This window comes from Cataglyphis hispanica, chromosome 1 (genome assembly GCF_021464435.1).
Source record: "Cataglyphis hispanica isolate Lineage 1 chromosome 1, ULB_Chis1_1.0, whole genome shotgun sequence".
Classification (NCBI taxonomy): domain Eukaryota; kingdom Metazoa; phylum Arthropoda; class Insecta; order Hymenoptera; family Formicidae; genus Cataglyphis; species Cataglyphis hispanica.
The window spans coordinates 7,594,300-7,611,911 of NC_065954.1; the positions used below are offsets into that span (position 1 = coordinate 7,594,300).

Consider the following 17,612-nt stretch of genomic DNA (forward strand, 5'->3'; position numbering starts at 1 on the left):
GCGCAAGTAAATATTTTTGCTAATGCATTGCTTTATATAAGAAGCATATTATATAAAAGCATTATTTTCTATGCATAAATAATATACATATAAATAAACTATAATAAATAAAAAGATAAATTTATTATTAATATAAAAATATTAATTTATATTTACAATAAATTTATGCATATACATATATACACACACTTATACATTTAGTATAAAAAAAATGTAAGTATGCATTATTTTTTAATAATTAATTAATTATTTTTATTATAATTATTTATAATTAATGGTTCTTATAATAAAGTTCAAAATTTACAAGAATTTTTGTATTTGTTGTTCTTTTATTTTTTAGAGTGATTCAAAATTTACAGTGAAAAATCTATAATATATATGCGCCAAACGTAACGGTGATATAGTCAATTATTAGCACTTAGCTATTAACTAATATATATTATATTTTATTTTCATCAGATGTGCGTAGCTATCAATGGTCTCGAATATGTGAGAAGATGGTTGTTGACCCTGGGCGAAGAACTTCGGGTAGAACAAGTTTTGACAGCTTTGGAAAATCAAGCAGGTGAATCTGCTCGAATGCAGTGGCGAAATGCCTTGATGACACCACTGGAACAAACCCCTGAACAAATGTTGCTCTTCATCAATCAAATAGTTTCGAGAATCGGAGCAAAGGTACAGAGAAAAAAGAGAAAATTTCAGTATAAATGAAATAGTATATAAATGAAAAAGTATCAAAATTTATGCTCAAGTTTTAAATTTTAAAAAGATTTTTTTAAGCAACTGTAATTTTTTATTTTATATATGTATACATTCTATACATAATTATTGTATTATTGCAATTTAAATAAATAATTTATTTATTACTTCTTCCAATAGATCATCATATCAGCGCAGTCTAATCTTATTTAAAGATTTTATAATCTCTCTAATATTTATGAATTATTATTGTAATAAAATCGCAACTATATTTATAAATGATTAGGTGTTAGCAGATTCATATTAAAAAGTTATTCAATTATCACTTTTAGTTAGAAATAATTATGTACAGCAAGAAAGAGAGGGAAAATACATATATTTAATGAATATATAATGAAGAAATGAAAACCACTATATTTTTTAAGCTGTCATAATTTTTTAATATTTAAAGTAATTTTTTTTATTTTATCTCACTTATAGATGAGGCCACCTTTAAAGAAGGCAATGTTTCACTTGGCTTGGTCCCCTGATAGTTTGCCGACTACAGAGGCGATAGCACCTCTCGTTGAATATCTAGATGTTCACCTGGTAGCACTCAATTCAGCTCTACTCTCTGCGAATTTTAATCGCATTCTGCAAGACATTTGGGAAGTGATTCTTAGCGAATTAAGTAGCCAAATGGATGGAAATGCCGAAGTAATTATGCTTCTATCATAATTATATATAATTTTTTTTATAATAAAATTATATATTAAAAAATAATAGAATTATTTCTCGGCAATCTGGACGACATGTTGAAATTTCTAAATTTACATACTTTTGAATAATATAAATTATAAATGATAAAAAATTAACGTTGTTATTTGCAGGATAAACCAGTGATGTTTTACGAAAGATTGCACGAGGCACTTGATTTATTAGTGAAATTTTTTAATGCTGACGACAAGGGCTTACCTTTAGACGTATTACGTCGTCAAAGTTTCATGAATGCAGAAGAGCGTCTTCAATATCACAAAATGGACACAACTTTCTTGATCGATCGATTTTATTACCAACGCCTTCAGGTATAATATATATATATATACACGATATTAAAATTATTTATTAATAAAACAATTACATTTAATTTTTTAATTTTTTAAAAATATGTTTTAAAAACATAAATTTGCTTTTCAACATTTTCTGCAAGTTAGCATACAATTAGTATAATTTTTGTTTAATTTTTTGAAATGTTTATATGTTAATTTTTTAGGACCAATATAACACAACTACCTGTGAATATGGAGTTCTAACGGTGCGAGCTTATTTGAATCACGATTCTCTTTGCGTTGAAGTAATAAACGCCAGAGACGTCATACCGTTAGATCCAAATGGATTCAGCGATCCTTTCGTTATAATCGAATTGCTACCACGACGAATGTTCGAGCATTGCGCCGAGCAGCAGACTAATGTCAAAAAGAGGACTCTAAATCCCATGTTTGACGAGTGTTTTGAATTGTGAGTATATTACATCATTTTCTTATCATATTTAATCTCCTCACTCTAAAAGTAACATATCATTCAAAAAAAGTTTATTAATTAAAACTCTTGGTATTCTTATGTAACATGCTTATCTTACCATATATTTCATATATTAGACAATCAACAAAAATCGAAAAATTATTTAATTTGATGGATACGTATTTATTACTATTTTTATTTTAAGTTCGGTACACGTGGAGCAGTGTCGTGACCCTAACGCGATGATTCTTTTCACGGTGATGGATCACGATGTTCTCACGTCAAATGATTTCGCGGGCGAGGCTTTCCTGGGACTTAGTACCATACCTGGCGTTGCCGACACGAACACTAGCATAGATAATTTCCATGGCCTCAAGCATCAGGAATTACCACTTATGCACCAGAAAAATCGGAGTGAGTCGCAAATTAGTCGAGTTCTATGAACAGTAAAATTTATAAAATTATGATTCTTGGTTTTTTAAATTAATGGTATATTGATACAGATCCCTAAATCTATAAATATAAAAACTTAAATATTTTAAAGAAATATTTTCAATCACAGATCTATTTTGCGTATTTATGATATAAAGTATATATAAAAATAAATATTATTCTGAATATATAATTTTATATTATAAAATGTTTTGAATCAATATTTAAAAATTAAATTGTTTCTTAATAATTAAAAATATAATAATATATTTGAATGTTTTATTGAAAAATATATATTATTAAGAATGTTATAATAATATTATTTAAATATATGTATATTTTTAACTTTCTTTTTTACCTATATTTTTTACATTATAGTTTCTAAAACATTGTTTCATTTCACAAAGTAACTCCATCTTTTGTTTCTAGATCATCCGATTCTTCAAATTTTGGAAACCCGAGTCGGTGACAAAATGGCTCTCGACTTTGTGAAGAAGCAGAAACAACGATTCGCTGCGTAAGCACATTACGTGCTCAGAAAAGAAAAAAAAAAAATTTGCGGTATTACAATCGCTATCAAGACTTGTATATTAAAATTAAGAGTCAATGAGAAGATCGAAGAGAAAAAAAGAGAGAACTAAATCCATCCCTGCGGTATATCGTCGATTCTCACTCTCTCTCTCTCTCTCTATCTCAAACACTCTCTATCTTTCTCTGCCTATCTTTTTACCAATCTTTATTCTAAAGATCCATCAGATCTATTTCAGTGTAAATTGTGAATATAATCAGTGTTGGTTTAAAAAAAAAAAAAAAAAAGAAAAAAAAGGGAAAGCGCGAAGAAGAGGATCAAGAGAAATATATCAGAACTATTTTTGTGTCGAAGGAGAGATGTAAAGAAGCAAAGCGATTGAAGCACATGAAAATCATAAAACACGTCAATGTGACGTAGCTGATAAATGTTTAAAAGCCGTCTCGTCGGGCTCGACACCGGAGCAATTGCAAAAAATATTTCTTATTTTATATTTTATACAGAAAGGCCCGCGTGGATATTTAAGTACTTGCGCGTATTTACAAGTAATTTTCTGAAAAACAAACGCCAGTGTTCACATCATTCAAAAGAACGAGACTTCCGTTTGTGGAAGAGCGACTTCACTTTCGTTTGTCGAGTGTCAATTGCGAACAGAAATTGAAATTTTCATGATAGAAATATAAATGATAGAAATATACTATAAGAGTGTATGATGATTTTCTTTGAATCGAATTATTTTCGCAAACAGCTTGTATAAAAAAGAAAGTCATCGAAACTGCTCACATGGAGATTTCTATTTTGATTATGCAAACTTGATTCACGACAAAGCTGGGAGGAAAATACAATGAATCTTTTTATTATTATTTTAAATTAAAAGAGATATATGTATATAAAATAACTAAATCGCATAAATTTCTCTTTTTTTTTAGACAATGCAAACTTGACACAACGAATAATGGCATTACTATCTAGCTTAAGATATTGATTATACTAATCGAATCATTAAACATAAATAAAATATATCGTCAATAATATAAAATTAAAAGTATACCAAGGTTTATTATATCTTTTTCTCTAAAAAGTATTTTTAACTATGTATATTTGTTAGTCAACCTAGAATAAAATTGTTTTAATATATTTTCTAATTTAAAATCTCATTTATATATATATTTAATTTTTAATGATTTGAAAATGTATTTTCCTCCCCGAAGAGCAGCCGCGCCGCCTTGGTGTCGTTCGACGGCACGGATCGAACCAAGAGGATCGATATATTTTTCTTAGTCATCATTGGCTAAAGCTTCTTTCTATCTTTTCACCATCTACATAATTCTACAATGTATCTCCTGGAGGACTAATGGTGACTTTTCTCGTTGAAAATACTGCTTGTGCGACGAAAACAGAGACTCTTCTCTCAAATATTTTACTAAACAATCTCTTCAGTATCGAAAAAGAAAACAAAATTCAAGAATGTTTCAAAGGTACAGAATCTATTTTCAAATTAATCATTAAAAATTTAGTGTAATTTTTTATTCGAAAATTTGTGTAAATTGACCTCAGCACAAGATTTTTCTATGCATTTTATTTTTTGTGTAGACTTTTCAACTTTTTGATGCAAAGTTGACGAATTCTTCGTGATTGTCGCCCGTGATAACTGAATAAAAAATTACGCTATTAAAAAAAGCGAAAATTAATATATTAATTTCTTAAAATACAATTTTTTTTTAATTTGCTCATGGAACCAAATTTTAATTACCTACGTTCAAAATGTAAAAGGTACCAAATTATAATAAAAATATTGTTTTCTCAAATATCCCAAGCAATTTCAATGAGATTTTTATTTGCTTGTAGTAATCTTTATAAATAATTTAAATTGAGTAAGATCAAATAATGTATATTTATGTAAGAAACATCATATAGATTTAATCTAAATATATTATATATCATCGATGTGGAATAAAATTGGCAACGTAGACAAATCAATCTTATTAAGAACCGAAATCAAAAAATGAAGCGGAAAGGCAAATAAGAAAGATTCAGCCGAACGCACACACATATACACACATGTCAATTTTTCTAATGCATGTATCACGCGCGCGTGAACGCACTTTATTGCTTAATTACACCAAAAAAAAAAAACTTATACAAATGAACGTCCTGCGTAACACATTTTACATAAGGTCTGTTGTTTATAGCTGAACTGGCTCTATTAGTGGCATTAATTCGGAGTTTATCTTTTTCCTTTCCCTGGAAGAAAAAAGATAAACTCTAACTAGTGAAGCCAGTTCAGCTATAAAGAACAGATCTATAGACATATGTCTATGACATTTCAATATTTCGCACGCCTTGTATGACAAAAGAAAACAGACCAAAAAAAAAAGAAGTAAATGATAATGAAGAGCAACTCTCGAAGATTCGTCTGTCTGATCCTCGATATATTTCGTGCATCGAATTCGATCGAACTCTACTGTATTTGCTTTTTCAACCTTTTTCAACCACCAACGTATGTACGATCTGTCTTGTATTGTGAGACGAATAAATTAATATAAATGTACATCTGAATGTTTAATCTTCTCTTATTTCAAACTTATAATTATGTTATTAACTAAGAGATGTTAATAACATGATAATAAAGATAATCTATAAATCTATTAATAAAATATTTATAAAAAATGTAAAAAATATAAATAAGATAGATAAAATATGCTGTGTCAAAAAATTAACAAGGTTCTTGTTCAAGCAAATCATGTGATGGACTGTCAGCCTTGGCTGATTGAATCGAGATTGGATTTTCTTCTGTTCGTATAATGGGTTCACCATCGAGTTTCTCCAAATTTGGTAAACGCCGCGCAACCTCGATTCTCCATTGTTCCACCTAAAAAAAATAAAATCTTGTTCTTCTCTATTTTTTATAATAATAATTTAAAATTCAAATAATTATTTGATGAAATTATAAATAATTATGTTATTTACGAATAAATTATTTTGAAGAAATTATAAATTTTCATTATCATTATTTTGAAAAAATTATAAATAATATTATTTACGAATAAATTTTATGTTATATGATTTTTATTGAAAAATATATTAATGGAGTACCTCGTGACTTTCATACAATGGATTGCCGACAAAAACTAGATCCCGAAGATTTGGAAGTTCTTGTAGTTTAGCGAATTCGTTCCACTCTCGTACCAAATTATTGGACATGTAAAGCACACGAAGATTTTTCATTGCTTGAATGCCTTTCATTTTCTCGATATAATTGTAAGATATCCAAATTTCCATGAGAGTGTCACCCAGAACTTCAAAACCGGCGAAACCTTTGATTAAATTACGACCTAACGATAAAATCTTTAAATTTTTTAAATTGCCAATGCCTAGAAAAACAAAACACAACATGTTTGAAAAATTAATTTAAAATATAAAATTATTTTTGTTATTTTCTAATTCTTATTCTAATAAAAATTATTTACGTATCGTTATATTGAATATTGCATACGTCAATAATGTAACAATGACAAATAAAATATTATATAATGTATATTTAAGAATAAAATAAAAAATTTAATATAATATTACTGCAAAAACAAATATTTGATATAAAGAATATCAACGATCGAATAATCATCTTTCAAAATAGCAACAGATTGTAATGGACAGCGACATTAATTGTCTCTAACAAGTAAATTGATGACAACAATTGAAGGTGTTAATACACGTCCCATGCGATCTATTGGTACAATGACGTGAAATTTATAATCAAATTTGCATTGCATCATGATATTAAGATAGCCACCTGCTTGTTAGATGCATGCATTATTCATTTGGCAATTGACGCGAATTCGAGTATACATCAATCCTGATGCGACACGTAAAATGTATCGAAATTGACATTAAATTAATTAATTAAATTCATAAATAATTGATGTAAGATAATAGTAAGATGTAAGAAAATAATTTTAAAGATTTTTCATTTTTCTTTCATTGTACTTATAATTTACAAATCATCTTCGAATAATTTCGAAGAAAAATATCGCTTTTAGAAATATATTAATTAATATAGAAAAATTATAACTTAATTTAATAACTACAATAAATTAAGAGATAATTCTATTATATATAATATAATAAAATACAATACCAAAAAAAAAAATTATCAAATATATTATATATATATATCAAATTATATAAATCTTATTTATTGTCGTATGTTACATTACTATATAAAAACTATTTTTTACGGTTCTAATTTACGATTACTACATATATATATATATATATATATATATATATATATATATATATTTTTTTTTAACTAAGAAAAGTGCAACATATTTTTTACCTGCAATTTTTTCAATCATATTTGTCGACAGGGAAAGTTTCTCACAATTGGCTAAAACTGCTAATGCATTATCCATCTTTTCTATTGGTGGCCACTGAAAACTTAAAATTACTTCTGTCGCCTTAGCTGCTTCCTGCTCGTTCTCTTCTTCCCATCGTCGTATAGCTTCTTTGCACGTAGTTGGCTTTGCAGATGCCATGAGATGGATGTAAGCATATAATTTTCAAACATCGATAAAACTTCCAAAAAATATCTAAAATATATATTTTGTGTACATTTAATATATTTTTTGTGTACATAGATAATATAATATATTAATACGTATATAAATAATAATATAGGAAAAATCAATGTTTTAGTGCATAAATGCAATAACATAATTAATTAGTGTAAATATCCATTACTGTATTAACAGCATTATTAATTAAAGCAATATTGTAACAATAATTACGCTAATAATAATTAATATATTATAAGATTTTCCAAATAAAAGTTTAATCTTTTTCTATTATTTCACCACAATTTAAACAATGACAAATTTAAACATCATTTTTAATTAGAAATTAAGAAATTAGCAATTAAGAAAATTGAACATCATACACTACACTTATTATTATTATATTGAGTTTGACGTTGAAGTTATCAATAAAACTGCATTTGAGTTCTTACCTAGTGTATATGGGTATGTCTGTGTGTGTATATATATAATTATATAAATAAAGCGGCATTAAAATATGTTTAATTTTACATGCTTTTATGTTAAACTGCAAATAGAAGCATTATACATCTTTGATAAAAATCCGCGGTCAATTCGATGCAATTGGCGGGTGCATTCTTTATGGATTTCTTAAGTACAAGACACCCGTGCTCCAGCGTTTATCACGTTCATAAACGTACATTCGAGGTTACGAAATTTTGTTTTCTTTGGTCGCATGGCAATCTGCCATGACTAAAGACTGACAATATGTGGCACCAGGTAAAATAATCAATCGGCAAAGCGCATGCGTCTGGCGCGAGTATTTATTAACAAAACGTCGCAATACTAACGATTTACGATAGATATTAGCTCGGGAAAAAAAAACAAGCAAGCTTTTTAAAAAAAAATACATAGCGCAAGTGTGCGTTCAATAAGCGATGATGTCCGTTAATTTCTCCGCTTCCTTGAAAAAGTAATAAGTAAGTAAGTAAGCTAATAATAATTGTGAAAATAATGAGAACTTACATTGGTTTATATATAGCTGTTATTTCATTGTGTAAATAAATCACTTTTTTTCTTGATTTTAATCAATAATTCGATTCTAATTAAATTATTTTGATTTTTTCTTCTTAGTGTTTTATTAAAAAAAAAAAAAAAACTGCAAAAATCAAGTTAATTAATCAAAGAACACGCTAATTAATGCACAGTTTAAATTAACAAATATGTGGATCTATAAATTTACATGTTAATGAACGCATGCATTGTTATTTTAACATGATTTATGTCATGTGAAAATCTTTACACACCAGAATTAATCAAACGAAATTTCCGAAATTCTTGCTTATATCGTGATATCGAATTGTTGCAGCAGAATTCTTTTCAGTATTTTATTAATCAAAGGACTGGCAGTATTGTCACGTCACGTATTACAGCGAACAGACACAATGACAATTTTAATAGTAAATTACATCCACAGCTTTTAAGAAACGCTAATGGCATGAATGAGGAAATTTATTCGGCGGCGTAACTTTAATTACAAAATCTGGAAGTAATTGCTTGTCACTTTATATATATATATATATATATATATATATATATATACACTTTTATGATCATCACTTAATGAGCTTTAAAAGAAAAATTTAAAATAAACTTTACATACTTTGAAAGAAAAGTTACGCTCACCAAGTATTTAATGCCGCGCGATCTCGCAGGTAACATGATAAATTAACAACAAATATCCGTAATATAATATGTATAATAATAGATTATATATATATATATATATATATATATATATATATATATATATATATACAATACGATACTCATAGGGCTTACACCAAGTTAGCTTAAATTACAAAAATACGCAAAGGCACTTATAAGAATCTTTGGTTTCTCGTCAAGAAACATTTGGGGATAAATATTTAAATTCATGATTCACACAGCGTATTTGTCACAACTTGCGCTTAACGATTAATCAAATAATGATGATAGCGACGATAACGAAGAATGTCGGAGAAAACTTTTTAATTTTTATTGGGCTCACCAAGAATTAAAACACTTCAAAATGTTTGTATAACAAGGGAAAGGAAATCTATTACAATTTGCTATTGTAATCCGAAACGTTAATTTCTCGTATACGTATAGTCAAGGGAAATATTCACACATAAGAAGAGCAAAGTTTCACATCGTTGATGCATTGTTCCCGTCATATAAGCGCCATTCTGTTTTTATGCTACATTCATATAATTCGGATATACAGGCATGGAGATCGCAGAAAATAGACAGCTTTTATAGACATTCTTCACCCTCTCTCTCTTTAAAGATTCAAAAAGGATATTTCTTTTCAGAAATCTACAGTTTACATATGTTACTACACAGTACTCTCCTTTTCTTTCTCGCGAAGTGCGCGAGTAAGACACAAAACACGATAAATCTTATCTCCGCTGCGACATAATGTTGCACACAAAATGCTACATTATTGAATTACATATTATTTGCTATATCAATACTGAGTACAAAATAATTCATATATAAATAAGGTAATTTAATTAAAAAAAAAAAAATTGACTAAGGAATTGATAGAATCAGACCTTGCACACAACCTACTAATTAAAAATTATTTAATATGCATTTATAATGTAATTCTTAACACATTTTTGATATCAAAATACGCAATTGACGTCTATTTTGTAATACAAGTGATATAAGAATCTTATACAATATAGTATAGATTCATTTTATCAATAACATAACAAATATATTTTAGTTTAACATAGAATAGTTAATTTTTATACACTGTATGTCTTTCCTAACTATAGTAAATATATATAAAAATGTTAAATGAGAAAAAAAAGTAACTTTTCTGTATAAAAATTTATTAGCATATAGAGCATAAAGTTGGCCGCAACGCAATAACGAAAGTCATTGCACGGGAAGTCCATTGGAACACGAGAAATTAATGACACTCGCGATACAAGTCAATTTAACAATGCAAGAATAACAGCGCTATTTTATTTGCAACAACATAATGTCGACATGTGATAAAATCGACAATTGTCAACTGGGAGATTAAGGATACATGTGTGTATATTTATATAGAATATGCTTGTTTTCGGGGTATATCTACACGTACGTAATAAATATAAAGATTATGTGATTGGTCTTATTTATAATTATAATAAGATTGTAAACGTAATGGTGACTCTAGTTCACTGCATGGTCCAGTTTAATTCTTTCTTATCGTCATGATTGATTTGAACTTCTGATCGCATTATTAAGAATTACTAGTTTCAGTGATGCGATAATAAATACTCCTTTTGCTCATTATAGATTATTTTTCGTTAGAATACTAACACGCAGGAGCGAAAAATGTGTGATAAAACTTTTTTATATTTTATAAACTTTGTTCATCCGATAATTATATCCATTTTGGTCCTCGGACCATTTGTTCTTCTTACAGAATAACAAAATATTCTTGTATAATGTGAAGATTTCACGTTTGATTCAGAGCCTTAAATTACATTTTGTTGAGTCAGAGAGACACATTTGTTCTATACATTCAGACTACGTTCTCACGATTCTTATATTATCTTTCCTGACGCGTTTTATGAATTTTAATAGAATTTCCTTCGAGAAAAAAGTTCAAGAAGTCATGCGCGTCATACTTACGTACTAATAAAACAGAAATCGAGCAATTTGATCTGCAATTTCTTATCGCTGTAATTTAAAGTACGTGAAGATTCTCGCAATTCTTAAACTTACTATCTTCCTTGCCGAAGAGCCAGGTCAACATTTGTCTGGCTTTCATGCTGGCGCGCACGACACCTCTGGATTTGTACCAGTGGCCGCTGCCTTCGCTGCCACCACCACTGTTTCGGTGTTCCTGGTTTCCTTGGACCACTTTCAAACGAATCTGATTGAGTATGCCGACCAAGAGCTCGTCGACATTATGATTGATGCCTACCGATACTTCGATGAATTTCGCGCGATAGGTGCACGCCAAACATTTTCCGTCTATAATGCACAGATATTTGAAATACGAATAAGATATTTGAAATAAAATAAATTACGGTTGAAAAAGGAAAATAATTTAAAATAGCATATTTTACAATAAGTTTATAAAGAAGAGAGAAGGTTTTGTATGAAACTTTTATAAAAACTTATATAGAGTAAGAAAAAAGTTTGAAATAAATATAAGCGTCGCAGATAAACCGGTGACCTTATTTTTATCTTAAAATTTTGCTGAGGTACTATATCATGTTAACCGAACGTTTAATTTTATAAAATATCACAAGACCGTCAAACCATGAAAAAAAGTATGTGTAAAAAAGAAAGGCGCTTCTTACCCTGGGGCGAAACCACTCTAGAACGAACCAAATCGACCTTGTTTCCGACCAGAATAGCCGGTCTACCACGAAGAAGATCTTGATCGTGAAGTCGAGCGAGATATTCCTCGGCTCTTTGAAAGGACGCCTTGTCGATCACCGAATACATTATAACAAAGGCGTCCGGCAATGGCATTTTTTCTAATTCGGTCTGCAAAATCATATTTATTAAATTAAATCAAATTTTTAAAAAATATATAAATTTTTTGTTTACGTTTATTTGTTTTAGGAAATAAGATATAAAATGGAAAATATGCTTGAAATCGTTCTTAATTAAGATTTGAAAAAGATTTAAGAAAATGCATTCTATAAATTTTTTTTTTCTATCTATTAATTTGATTTAATTTTATAATTTATTTGATTGTTTTGTTTTTTTTTATTGGTATTATAATTTTCAATTTATTTAAAAATAAATATATAAATCTATATTTATTTTAAAAACATTGCAACCTTAATCAGTGCTATTAACTTTAATTTTTAAATTTATACATGTGACAAAAATATCCTTAGATATTCTTATTGCTTTGATATATTTTTAGATTTTGTGTATGGTAAATACAGAGACAGTTTCTCACCTTTATATTAGCAATGTTTAAAAATTTAAGCTCGCTTTCTTCTCCATTCAACATCACAAAAACAGATTGTTCACTTGGCACATCTGAAATAAAAATAAAAAATAATAAATATTTTTAAATGCTGTTAGAAAGAATATTCCAATATCGTCTAATGGTTAAGAAATAAAAGTATATACATTCATGTATGTATTTAATAGCTATATATAACAAATGTAATATTACTATTAAAAATTAGAAAACTCTATCATAAACTCTAATATTAATAGTATAATATTAAAAAATTGTTTCTTTTTTTATTATATCTTCAACTAAATAATTCAATTTATTTTTTTCTTTTTCCTCTGTTCTCTCTCTCTTTCTCTGCATATTATAATATATAATAAATTGATTATAGAATACAAAGCACTTTGATTACTACCTTTATTTCATCATGCTACTTTATTTGTGGAGAAAAAAAAAGAATAAAAAAAAAAAAAAACAGGAATCATCAGGCTTTGTCAACTCATTTATCTCTTCTTCCTCTCTTTCTCGCCTCTTTCTCTCAAAATAAATGATAAAAAATAATCAAAGCTGCGAATAAACCAGTTTTCCAAAGAGAAACTACCAGAGGAGAATAAATGTTCTCACGAACACGACAAGAGAGAGAATCGACGTAATCTTACGCCTCTAAATGCGTCTACGGCTTTGCTTGTCAAGAGCATCACCAATTGATTTTAGCCTGCTAACGAAACATGGTCAGTGACGTCAGACACGTCGTTCGGGTGTCATTGTCCTAACTGATTTTTTTCGACTCTCGATTCTCTAGAGAGCTGCAGTTCGCAGCATTCAATGGGTATCATCAATGATGGACGTTTCTGTCAAGCATAGGCGCCAAAAACATAGAACAAGGAACTGCACGAAAATATATACCTATATCTGTATAAATACTAAGACTTGTCATAGCTATCTTTTGTAAAGACAGTAAGCTCATATATATACTAGAATTATGTATTATAACATTTTCTTTTATTCAATAAGAATTAAATTCCACACACAATTCTCTATTAAATTTTAAATCTACTAATTTTTTACTATTATATTAACACTCAAACACGCTCTCGTATAAAAGATAGTCATTCGTATGCTAACATATTTTTCTGCTTTTTCATATCTTTAAAATGTTATTGTCATTTGTCTTTTCTGACCATAGAATTTCCTGTTTTGTTTTCTCTTTTTACTAAATATATTAGTTATGCAAAATATACAAACAAGCGTTGCATACATGTATTAAAAAAAAAAAAACATATATTAAGTTTGCTCAAAATTAAAAAAACTTTAATTATTCATTTAGCTTTCATTGCGTAGACAATGTTCAAAATTGCAAAAAATATTTCATTATATATGAATAATATTACATTATATACGAAATAATAATTCTTTAATATTTAAACATGAAGAACTTTAATTAAAACTTTATAAAATTATTATTTTATCCGCAATTTGATGCGATAGATTTGCACTTTGCAAAAATTTCTAGCAATACATTTTTCTTTTATTTTTTTTTCTTTTTTTTTTTTTTTGATTTGTAGACATCAATACAATTCGACATTAATTTGATATTTGAAATACATTGCTTTTCTTAAATAAAATAGAAATATGCCAATAGTCAAATGTATAAAAAAACTATATATTTGCATTCTATAAAATGCAATCTTTCTGCACCCAGCGCAAATGGATAAAATATTCTATTTATTTACTATTTATTTATTACAAATAATATATTTATTTATTTATTATTTATTTATAAATAATATATGTATATCAATTTCTAAATAAAAAGTAGGTACAAGAAAATATGACTGTGTGCATGTACGTAACAAAAATATACATTTTTGCATAATAATATAAATCAGATAAAATTGTTTTCCAATTTTTTAGTTATTCATTATTTAAGAATATATGATTTGAATTTTTATTCGCTTTCAATAATGTTGTAATTTGCGATTGTTGCGTGGATTTTCATTCTAGAAAATTCAATATTTATCCCGCCATAAATTTTAAGAATTATAAAATATTTCTTGAAATGTCGACGTTAATTTGCAACATGGAATTTCGTACGTCTGGCGATTGTCAGAAAATGAAGGTTAACGGTCAGACACAATTGAATTGATGGACGTGTGTCCAGTATCGCCAGAAAGAAAGAAAGACTAAAATGATACATATCTTTCGATGCTCGAGCAAGAAGCATGACTCGACATAACCAGAAAGGTGGTATCAGTAATTGACACACTGATTGTCCTTCTTTTGTCTAGTTATAAAAAATTCTAAGAAAAAAAAAATATTTTTACAAAATTAATAAAATTAAAAACTTATAAATTGTGAATTTTGCACATTTATAAAATCATTTGTAAATTTAACAGCATATAACATATAAGTTTTTTTTATAAATAATAATGTAAAACGATTAAAATATATTTGATAAAAAATAGAATTTATACATATTTGTATATATTGATAAACATGATATTTTATTTTTATTATATATATCGTCTTGCTAAACGCAAGTTTTTCAATATGTATGATAGTTGCAATTTAAAAGCTGCCATGCGTTTTCAAGTAAAAATACATTCTTTTTTTTTACTAGATAATTATTTCAATAAAACCGCGCGTACGGAATATAAAGTGATTAACGTTCACGAACAAGTTCGATTGACGGCCTTGACGGGAATATCATGAAAGCAACAGAGGACTGACATTTTGGGGTTGCAAGATCGCGCTGAACAACGAATAAATATCAGGAAAGCCGATAAAGCGCAAGCGCAGGCACACATCGTAATATTTTTTTGGGAGTACAAATTATTGATTTTTTAAACACTCTAAAAAATTATAATTACTTTTTTAATTATCGCAACTGCTCGCTCGATCAATAAGAAATTTTCTTAAATCCGCAATTTTTTACAAATAATATAATATCGAGTCATTATATACATATATATAAAATTTATAATGACAACTATACATCTCTTTTTGCTGCAAATGATCAAGTTTTTTTTACAATCAATTTTTATATTTTTAAAGCTATTAACTGTTCGACATCAAATTTCATCGATAAATAAATTTCATCACTATTTCGCACATGAAGCTTTAAAATTATTAATTTATCATGATAACATTTCCTGTTTCAATTTTAATAACTTTTTGTTTGTTAAATAACTTTTTGAATGATTGGAATTTTAAAATATGACATTAATATAAACAATTAATTTATTCAACCTCATATCTAATAAAGTGTAATCTACCTAACACACAATTGTTAATGCGAAATAATTATTATAGACAATTAAGTTTTATTAAAAGTTATTTTAAAAATGTTACAAATTAAACTAAAGTGTATTAATGTAATAATTACATGAAATTGGAATACCATATAGTTGTTATAACGTTTGTCATATGTATCAATTCTACAATAATATTAATTTCTGCCATGCTCTTCCGGTGAAGCAAAATTTTTTTCAAAGAAATATTTATATCTAAAAAAGAGAGATCGAGAAAGGGAAAAAAAAGGAAACAAGAGAAAAAATTCAACGAAGAGCGAGGAGAAGAAGAGACGATGAACAGACGCAAACCCTCTACGATGTACGCTTATAGCATGGAGCGGGTGCAAAATTAACCACGGCTATTTCCGTACGGCTTGTTCCTGCACTTTTCTTTTTTATATCTTCGTGGAAATCGTTTCGCTTGCTTTTCGAGGCAAATGTATTCGCCATCGAGTCCGCACACTCTCAAGGCGAACGCGAGCACGTTGCTCCCTTTTCCATGCAGCACGCCGCAATTCGAAAAGCACAAGTTTCTCTGAACAAAATGCTTTATGTAGACTAAAATGCGAATGATGTAAAGGGAGCATGAATGTGTATGACATAAATATAAATTATAGAGATTTAGAATAAATTAAATTTTTTCTTAATAAGTTATTATTTGATTTAAAATATAAAATAAATTTTAGTATAAAAACAATTTTAAAATTTAAATAATTTTTTTAAATTAATAATTAATAATTTGGCAAATTTGCATGTAATTCCATATGTTAAACAATCTTTATACTAATTACTTGTTACAAAAATAATTTAAATAAAAAGTAGAGAACTATCATGTCAATTTTTATCACACGTATTTTTTTCTTGCAACATTTAATATTTTAATTCAAGACTAATATTTATTATTTTTATTATATTATTATTACTGATAAGAGATAAACATTAGGCCTTTACAATTAGATGTTCAATAAAAAATTAAATTATTTTAATTATAATTATTTTTTAGATCATAACAAGCAAGAGAGAGAAAGACGATTGACAAAAATAAAATTTTAAAATTTCTTTTCAGATCAGAACATGCATCAGATTTCTCTTTTTTTTTGCTCCGCATCCCCGTCTTTTGGCCCCGATCTCAATTTGCAACAAAATTATCGCGCAAAACTTCGCAAGACATCAGCCTAATTCTTTTTACTTGCGTCAACTGATGAGAGCTCGATTTAATCTCGATCGCAGTTAATCTTAATTCACATAAAACGTAGCTATATAGAATGTGACTGGAATAGAATCACGTATACCGTGCAATAAATAATTGTGAACCTAACTGTAAGCGGTAATAAACTATCTTTGTCTCTATTTTCGTTTTATTGTTTGCCATTTCAGTCATGCCGCTCACTTTTACATGCTTTATTTCTGAGGAAGTATTTATCATTGTCCAAATATGTCGATAAAAATATTAAATATAGTTAATTATATTGTGTCATGCAGATTATATATTGCTCAGCTCCAAAATTTTAATATTAAAAAGTTATTTTGTTATATGTAGAAATGTCGATCATATAAGAGAATATCCAATGAGTTTTTCATGGATTAAGGATCCTATAACACCAGCTATGTCTAAGTTAAGTTTAGTAAAAAGATTAGAACTTTATTATCGCTGG

General features: G+C 27.7%; 3 protein-coding genes across 10 annotated transcripts in view; 1 reads left to right on the forward strand and 2 right to left on the reverse strand.

Annotated features, from left to right (window-relative positions):
* Window positions 1–5,711, forward strand: part of LOC126849606 (BAI1-associated protein 3) — a 74,473-nt gene extending 68,762 nt beyond the window's left edge. For all 3 annotated transcript variants that reach the window (XM_050591593.1, XM_050591602.1, XM_050591610.1), the window contains 6 exons: window positions 460–675; window positions 1,180–1,395; window positions 1,569–1,763; window positions 1,952–2,196; window positions 2,405–2,613; window positions 3,061–5,711. In XM_050591593.1, the coding sequence (XP_050447550.1) occupies window positions 460–675; window positions 1,180–1,395; window positions 1,569–1,763; window positions 1,952–2,196; window positions 2,405–2,613; window positions 3,061–3,152 (1,173 nt within the window). In that variant the 3' untranslated portion in view covers window positions 3,153–5,711. The remainder of the gene's footprint in view (window positions 1–459; window positions 676–1,179; window positions 1,396–1,568; window positions 1,764–1,951; window positions 2,197–2,404; window positions 2,614–3,060) is intronic.
* On the reverse strand, window positions 4,713–9,503 carry LOC126851183 (dynein axonemal light chain 1-like). 3 transcript variants are annotated; one of them, XM_050594873.1, is made up of 4 exons: window positions 8,169–9,503; window positions 7,500–7,752; window positions 6,257–6,534; window positions 4,713–6,032 (listed from the first exon to the last, which is right to left on the reverse strand). In XM_050594873.1, the coding sequence occupies exons 2-4, from the start codon at window positions 7,696–7,698 to the stop codon at window positions 5,877–5,879; spliced, it is 633 nt and encodes a 210-aa protein (XP_050450830.1). In that variant the 5' UTR covers window positions 7,699–7,752; window positions 8,169–9,503; the 3' UTR covers window positions 4,713–5,876. The 3 variants fall into 3 exon arrangements, with proteins under 3 accessions (XP_050450830.1, XP_050450839.1, XP_050450820.1); XM_050594882.1 differs by having other exon boundaries at window positions 6,257–6,477; window positions 7,500–9,503; XM_050594863.1 differs by having other exon boundaries at window positions 7,500–9,503.
* Window positions 9,504–9,709: 206 nt separating this feature from the next.
* The window catches only part of LOC126850715 (GTP-binding protein RAD), a 34,064-nt gene continuing 26,161 nt past the window's right edge, over window positions 9,710–17,612 (reverse strand). For all 4 annotated transcript variants that reach the window (XM_050593997.1, XM_050593987.1, XM_050593979.1 and 1 more), the window contains 3 exons: window positions 12,662–12,744; window positions 12,048–12,237; window positions 9,710–11,715 (listed from right to left, as the gene is read on the reverse strand). In XM_050593997.1, the coding sequence (XP_050449954.1) occupies window positions 11,426–11,715; window positions 12,048–12,237; window positions 12,662–12,744 (563 nt within the window). In that variant the 3' untranslated portion in view covers window positions 9,710–11,425. The remainder of the gene's footprint in view (window positions 11,716–12,047; window positions 12,238–12,661; window positions 12,745–17,612) is intronic.

Excerpts from the sequence above, each read along its gene's own strand:
- LOC126851183 (XM_050594873.1), bottom strand. The coding sequence starts at position 7,698 with ATGGCATCTGCAAAGCCAACTACGTGCAAAGAAGCTATACGACGATGG. Across the intron at positions 6,535-7,499 it reads TATGATTGAAAAAATTGCAG|GCATTGGCAATTTAAAAAAT; the intron begins GTAAAAAATATG and ends TTGTTTTTCTAG. Across the intron at positions 6,033-6,256 it reads CATTGTATGAAAGTCACGAG|GTGGAACAATGGAGAATCGA; the intron begins GTACTCCATTAA and ends TATTTTTTTTAG.